At 45.1% G+C, this 7,700-nt stretch overlaps 1 protein-coding gene across 1 annotated transcript in view; it reads left to right on the top strand.

Moving 5' to 3' along the window:
• Window positions 1-715: 715 nt before the first annotated feature.
• The window catches only part of LOC126541479 (oxysterol-binding protein-related protein 9-like), a 52,047-nt gene continuing 45,062 nt past the window's right edge, over window positions 716-7,700 (top strand). Inside the window, exons 1-8 of the mRNA XM_050188227.3 lie at window positions 716-1,008; window positions 1,162-1,212; window positions 1,281-1,359; window positions 1,515-1,600; window positions 1,803-1,907; window positions 5,715-5,792; window positions 6,307-6,357; window positions 6,431-6,509. Coding sequence (XP_050044184.1) covers window positions 826-1,008; window positions 1,162-1,212; window positions 1,281-1,359; window positions 1,515-1,600; window positions 1,803-1,907; window positions 5,715-5,792; window positions 6,307-6,357; window positions 6,431-6,509 — 712 coding nt within the window. The 5' untranslated portion in view covers window positions 716-825. The remainder of the gene's footprint in view (window positions 1,009-1,161; window positions 1,213-1,280; window positions 1,360-1,514; window positions 1,601-1,802; window positions 1,908-5,714; window positions 5,793-6,306; window positions 6,358-6,430; window positions 6,510-7,700) is intronic.

Below are 7,700 nucleotides of genomic sequence, written 5' to 3'. Positions count from 1 at the left end.
TATAAGTCGCGGGTCGCTTTTTTCGTCGCGACGATAAATCGGATTTTTTACAAGCTACCGTGAACGGAAGCGACGGCGGAAAACTACACCCGTTGGAGGTGAAATCGTTCCGCCAGGGGAGAAACGAGCGCTGGCGTCTAGGATGAAACTTGGCGTGCGGACGTCCATAGTGTACTATAACATGGCCGACGCGGGTCAAATCATAGAGTTTAGGAAACTTTATGGGTCAAATAATATCTCATACATGATCTATTTGGACCCAAGATATTAAACTTATTTTTGCAAGCATGGCGGAGTGCTTGAAACCTGCTTCACCTCCGCTGTGGGTCGGCCCGGTGTTTCATTATCTTCTGGATCGGTCCATGGTCTTTGGTTTGGTCTACGGACATTGATCCGCTAGAAACTAGAGAGTTTCGCTCAAAAATAGATCCCCTGCTGGAAGCAGCTACACAGTTAAGCACGTGCCCTAGCAACGCCCCCCCCCCCCCCACTTTCTTTTTGTATGTGTATTTGTATAAACAGACCATTCCTGCTTAAAGCGCGCATAGAAAACTCACGCTGAAACTGAAAGAGGGCTCACAGTAACAAAGCAGCGTAAATCAACATTGCAGCTTAAGCAAATAATGCGCTTGGCTGAAATAGAAACCGAAACTGATGTAAAGTGGGTGTTACCTCTGTTCATGTGTTAGTCACCCATCAAACCCGAGATAACGGTGAATGTATAGGCGCACGATGTCTGCTCTGTCATATTTTGCAACAGCCGACAATCGTTGCTTTCCCACGAACGAAGGCGTTGATCCCTTTTTGTGAGCTAACGTGGACGTGATGGTGCTCCTGTGCGGCATGTCCGACGATCCGCCTCGCAACCATGGGTGCCATGGTCGGCAGGTGAACATGGCTGCATCAAGTGTCGAAGGACCTCTGAGTAAATGGACAAACGTCATGAAAGGCTGGCAGTACCGCTGGTTTGTGCTAGACGATAATGCGGGACTGTTGTCCTACTACACCGTACGTACTGCTTTTCCCCGTCTTCAGGGCCGTGCGTTCCGCGGCCCTACAATTTGGGCGTAGTTGCATGCTCTCGATGTGCTGTCGCAACGCTCAGAGCCGGTGTCTTATCATTTGCAATGCTTCTTTCGCCGCTTTGCTTGGACATTTCAGTCTAAAGAAAACATGGCCAGGGGAGCCCGGCGTGGCTGCGTGCGGCTCCAGGTAAACGTCATTGCTTGAGCGGTGTCCTATTTTTCGTCTTTACACTGATACGTGCGCGGGTGACGCAGGGGGCAGTAATAGGAATCGACGATGAAGACGACAGCACCTTCACGATTCGCGTGGACCGCAAGATCTTTCACTTCCAAGGTGAGCGAGCCTGGCAGACTTCGCTCAAAGAATGCGGCGCACGTGTCAACGCCTTTCCGCTCACGAGTAACCAGAGCTGTCGCTTTGAGAGTGCCGATGTCGTGCGCCCGTCTTTAGTGAAGACCGTCGCTTGTATTGTTTCGGACGTGACGCAGCGCGCGACGCAGAGGAGCGAGAGCGATGGGTGCGTGCGCTGGAGGATACGATCCTGAGGCATACGTTACAGCGGCAACCGAACACAGTAAGTTCATGCCCATGAAGCTAGATAGTCAACTGTTCTTCTCTACCCGTGTTTCGATATTTTGCATAACACGTTCCTGAGCGTTGCTTTAAGATTTTCAAAATACGGACACTTTTTCTATCCATACCAACCACAGTCAGCACATGCGTTTTCGGTTTTCAGAGGGCAAAGCGTTGCTCAAACAACACACTTGTCTTTTCAGCGTCTGTGGGATCAGACAGGCATTGTGGCCCCGACACAGCACAACTTTGACACCAAGCTCACCGAAGCAGACTCTTACCTGCAGCTTCTCATCGAGCAAATCAGGGTAGGCAGTGAACTTGTTCCATGGTATGATTATTTATTTTCCCCATAGCTGAGATAGATAACACTGGCTTTGCGTTGATGCGGCGCAATGGTTTCACTTTCCACAATATGTAGGGCCATAATTGGATCTTAAACATTATGTGGCCATTAGCGAGAACACTTGGAATCGCGCACTTTTCTTGACAGATGTTAACATGTTCAGGTAGCGTGACAGTAAGTTTCTGCCCCTTGGCAAGTACAAGAAGTTCAGTGTATATATAAGTGACCAAGTTTTCATAAAGATGATGGATTGTGTTTAATGTTGCAAGGGCCATATATGACCAAAGAGTGCCAAACGGCAGGTTTTTGGTTTGAAAAGCCTTTTGAGACATAGCAGCAGTTACCAAATTATGTCCCCATTGGGACTCCTGTGAAACAACTATTTCATTAAGTTATGTTAAAGAAGTCAAGAATAAAGCAAAATGAGCAGCTCCTGTCCAGTATCTGTAATGGTGCCATTTTGCTCTTGAATGGATGGCTGAAATCAGTGTCCAACTGTATAGTATGCCAGAAAAGGTTTAGGTTTTGGCAATGGGTGACCATCCATTGTACTTTTTCATCTTTGTTTCTTTACCATCTGTCATGTCGAGTTGCCGATCCGAGCGACGACGATGGCATCCAAGCCAATCGTACCAGGCAGAAAAGATAAGAAAATAGAATGGATTGTTACAAAATATGGCCCAGAAGTGCACCCATCTCTATTTCATCAGCAGTTTCCTCATAAATGCATACAGTGGCTTCTAAGATCACATTATCCTTAGCTGTCTTTTGCAACTAATTTTCGCTTGGTGTATACATAGATTGTATGCCAGAGGTGCACATGAAATTTACTAATGTTCTCTCTTTCATTGTTGTGCTTTTCTTCCATGATATGTCATACCTAATGACCTCTGAATTTTCCATAGGTGATACCTTATGTTAAGCCTGCTTCAGCAGAACTGTGTATGGCACAACATAGTTCCCATATTCGTTGGTATGCCATCAGGCACTCAGCTCTCTATTTTCTCCTTGTTGTGTCTGCACTCTGCTGTGTCATGTCATATCATGTTAACATGTGTCACACACGCACACAGTATTCTCTGCTCAAAAATTCAAGCCTTTACAATATTAATACACAGGAGCGCACTCGACTCATTTTATTCACTGACTTGTAATGCCACTGATTTGTGTCACTGTCTGCAGTACATAATACTGTCTTGTTTTTTTACATAATTCTCCTATAGTGTTTAGCAATCTCTTCAAGTTAAGGAATGAGAGGTGTACTGCCATTCTTTTGCAGCTGCAATTGACAGATTTTGTGCAAGATAGCATGCTTTGTAATGTGATTATCTTTGGCTTTTATGAACTGGCAACACTTATTTTTGACTGCTATGGCTGTGTCAATATTGTGTACATCTATCGCATAAATATGGCAGAAGAGGCACACAGAATTGCAGGAACACACATATAAGAACAATATCATGTAAAAGTGATACATTAAATTGATACATCACAACAAGGAAAGCTTCACACTACAAATTCAATGAGGTTAACAATTCTAGGTAAGAATACAGAACAAACAGAATAATTTCATATGGGTAGACATAAAACAACTTAAATGACAGAACTGAGAAGGGATGAATTGTGTGGCAAGGAATTCCAATCAGCTATTGTTATAGAGAAACGTGTTTGTACACATTTGTGCGTGTAAATACAGGCTTATCGCTGAGGGTATGTTTGATGGGAGGGCCTAGTTGCGTCTTTGACTATAAAATTTTCTGGATGAATGTCTAATTTTGAGAAGTAGAATGAGTGAAAAAATTTTAGCCTGGCAGCTTTCATATTCATATTCGCTAGCATATTCATGTAAATATACCAGTGTCGAATGTAATGACGTACTTGTTAAATATGTTAACCCATTTAAGCATGCTTCTTCCTTTGCTGGCATCTGTATTGTTCAGCGGCTGACATTCAGGATACATAAAATTACTTTCATGCAATCTAAGAGAGAGAGGGTAGCCTGCAAAGTATTTGTTGCTTGCACTGGCTGTCCTGAGGGTGTACCGGAAGTGTGTTGTTTCCTAGCTGTTTGGGGTGTAGTGGGTGCGGTGTGTTGATAAAAGGACGCCCTCACACTTGGGCAGTCAGGAGATGCCTTATCTATCTCATTGTTTCATTTTCTTTCTTTGTTGTGGCCATAGTGCAATACACGTGCTGTTAAGATGTGCCATAGAAAGATAACTGCTAGAAGCCATGTCAGCATGTTAGAAACAGAGCCTGATTATGATTATCAACATGATTATCAAGCTACTCATGCTGCATATTCATAAATTTGGGCTGGATGTTACTGATGCAGAAATTGTCAAGTTTGTAGTGCATTGCTGTAGGTATGTGTTTAGCACACTCAAGATAGTAATTTGCTTATTTCTTGTCATACTTTCATTGCTCACACTTCCCAATTTTCTTGGTGGGTTTGCGATGTATAAAAGGAACATTTAGTTTTTTGTCACCACCAACGCAATCAAGCTTAGCGCATAAAGAATATGTGCCATGTAGTTCTTTATTGCTAAAGTATGGTCTCGCAAGCCACACGACAGGAAAGTTGGGAAACATCTGGCACGGTTCTGCATATTCAGTGACAGAAAACGCTTATTGCATCGGGGAATTCCGTGAATTCTGCTACACGATAATAGCGTGGTCGTAATTTATCACCATTTCGTGCAGTTGCCCCATATTTCATGTCTGATGTGTGCGCTATGTAATGTATGTCGCCGTGTAGTGTTTATTACGGTAAACAGCGTTCCTTCACTCTTGCGTGCTTACCTGTCAAAAGTGAGCTTAAAACAGCCCAAAGACTGCAAGAATATGGAATATTTACAATTTTAAGAAAATAGCTGCTTCTTTATTTTACAAATTTAAGCGACCTTGCAGCATTCTCTTCACGGATACTCGTTTTCTTGGCCAAAGCTGTTGCTGTGCTTGGTTTCGGTTTCGGATCGACGCTAGCGCTGCGACACTCGAGCTCGTGCTCTCAGGTGGCGCTGCCGCAAAATCGGTTCCGGATTGTTTACGCGCAGAAAATGGTCGATTTGCGGCTCATGTGTAGCGGATTGCATGAGCGTGCTCGCGGTGTTTACGGGGGAGCCTGCGCGGACGTTTATAAATTTCTAACCTAACATCCGCGGTCATGGATCGATGGATCGCCGCCTCGGAAATGCCCTCGTTGCGCGTAGCGCTAAAAGAGCCGGGGTCGTAGTAGTAGCAACACTTGTGACACGGTGCTTGTGACTGCGCGGCGAGAACCAGAGAGAAACGGAAGGAAACGCTAGTGCGTCTGCTCCGTTTTAACAGATAGAGCCGTGCGTTTACGCCACGTGACTGTGCGAACCAATGGGAAGGCGCAATTGTTCCTGCGCGGAAATGGAGGAGGATCTTGTGCCGATGCTGATGGGGGCCGGTCCGCGGCTAACGGTGGCGATCGTGTTCGCTGGACACGCGGTGTGCTGCCCGGTTTTACTTTCCTTCTGGTGACGCCGCGGCGCTCTCCCACGCGCCACAGCCGCCCGTGAATCGGCGATCAAGGTCGCTGCCGTGCCACAATCGCCCGATCGCCGGGGCTTCGACGGCGGCGGCTGCGAGCACCCGACCACGTTTCGTGGCACGGCGGCTTCCCCGCACGACCGCCTCCGATCTGTTGCCAGCTGCAGCGGTCCGTCCGCGATCGGTGCATAGGAAAGTGCGCACAGAAACAGTGACTGTGGCTCTCTTTTCGTCTGTGTCTCGTGGACAGGACTTGGAGTACAGCATCGACAAGGTCGCTGATCCGCGCGAGAAGCAGCAGCTGTCCGGAATCGGGAGCAATGCCAACGTGAGTGCGCACGCAGTACAGACGCATTCCGTTTTCCGATCGGGAACTCCTTACTTCACATGCACTGTACTTGCAGACGCACTCTTGTCGCTTTTCTCATTATTTTATATATTTCCTTGCTGTTAACAGCAGTGCATGAGTGCGGGGGGTTGTTGTGAGGAGTGTTAATTTGAGATTTATTTTCGCGCATTCACGCGATTCGATCCATTAGAAATGCTTGCTGAATTAAGAAGTCTACTTCCTTCAGTCTGCCTCTCTCTCTCTTTCTCTCTCTCTACTTGGGAATTCTACTACAGTGAGCCACTAATCCAAGTACCCCTGGAGCTACCGCCTTTCTAAGATTAACGCTGCCGTGATTTCGTAGAATTGCCAAAGATTTAATGTAGAGACCTTGAGCAAGCCAAAAATGTAAAGGTATACATTGTCGAATTTCTGACATTTATAAATTGCGTGATTTTTCTGCATTGTTTTTTTTTTTTGCATCCATTGTGCAAGTCATTTTTCTTTTCTCCAGGCACTTTTGGAAACGGTCAAGCACACTATTGTGCTGTTGCAGATTGCCAAGGTGAGTGACGAAGCTAGCCTGTTTCAGAATCGGCCTTTTGTGACAAAAATGTGTCTTTTTAAATGTTTGGCAGAACACTGCTCAACCTGTGAATGGGGTCTATCCTCAGCGTAGAGGAACTGAAGAACGGCCTGCCCCGTTAAGAACTCGAGGTACTGTTTTGAGATTCTTTGTGCCTTACAGCAAATGGGGCAAAATACTTCTCTTATTTTGCTCTTTCTCTTGGATTTGCATTTAACTCTTTGTTGCCGCAATGAGAAACTATATGTGTCTAACCATTACTAATAGCTTTTCTTCTGTTAGTCATGTATATGGCACGTGTAGCAACAGATTGGTGGAAGCAGGACGGACCTGTGGTTTTATTATACTTTTTGAACAGTAGCTAGTGCATATTCACATGTGGTTGGCATCAGCTGTTGCTATCATAGTGCTTTTATTTTAGTGCTTTAGCGAGTCTCATGCAACTGCCTGCATTTCATAATATACAAAAGAGGAAAAACCTAGCAGGAAAACTGTTAAATTATTGCACATGCACAGCTTTGAGGATTTTTGTAGGCAACAGTAAAAAAAGAAAGAATCAGCCTTTCAAGTAAAATAAGCTTGCACACTACATGGTGACACCTCCAATTGTTCCTCCGCAAATGATAGCACACATAAGCGGAAGCACCAGAGCCAATATTATGCAAGGATCTTTTTCCATCGATTGTGTTCATTTTGTATCACTTGTCATAGCAAGCGGCCGATACTGGTAATAACGAAGGCTTGGTGTCATGCCAGTCACTGATGAGGGGCAAAAAGAATAGAAAAGGTAAAAAACTGCTACATAGTACAGCTGCACAGTAAAGAGCAGCTTTAAGCGCACTGCTTCAGAGGTGATGTAATAGAAGGTCCTGTGAAAGGTGAGTTGATTGTTTCCTTTGCTAGCCACAGTATAAACATTCTTTTCCAACATAGAAAAGCTTTTGAGACACCACTGCTAGGTGAAATACCACTGCTAAAAACAGGTGAGGTATCACTGCGAGCAGGTTGTGTGCATGGCTGGATGATACCAGTTCATCTGTGACCAATAAACACATTTATTCATTCAGAACAACTGTGCATGATGCATTGACATATCAATCCACCGACATCCTAGCCATCTTCATTAGCATTTCAGCATTGCCACCTTTTGACCCATGGGAGAAGCGTTTGGCAGGCAGTCAGCAGTGATACAAGACACGTTCGAAGAAGCACTGCAGAGTGATCAGTATCGTTTTCCCGTTAGTTCGGCAAACACAGTCGGCCACAAATACTTGCGGGGTATGATTTCCATGACAAATCTGTATTGCTGCTCTGTCAAGGCA

This window comes from Dermacentor andersoni, chromosome 2 (genome assembly GCF_023375885.2).
Source record: "Dermacentor andersoni chromosome 2, qqDerAnde1_hic_scaffold, whole genome shotgun sequence".
NCBI lineage: Eukaryota > Metazoa > Arthropoda > Arachnida > Ixodida > Ixodidae > Dermacentor > Dermacentor andersoni.
The sequence above is the reverse complement of the archived record's forward strand: the minus strand, read 5'-3'. Positions and strand labels throughout refer to the sequence as shown.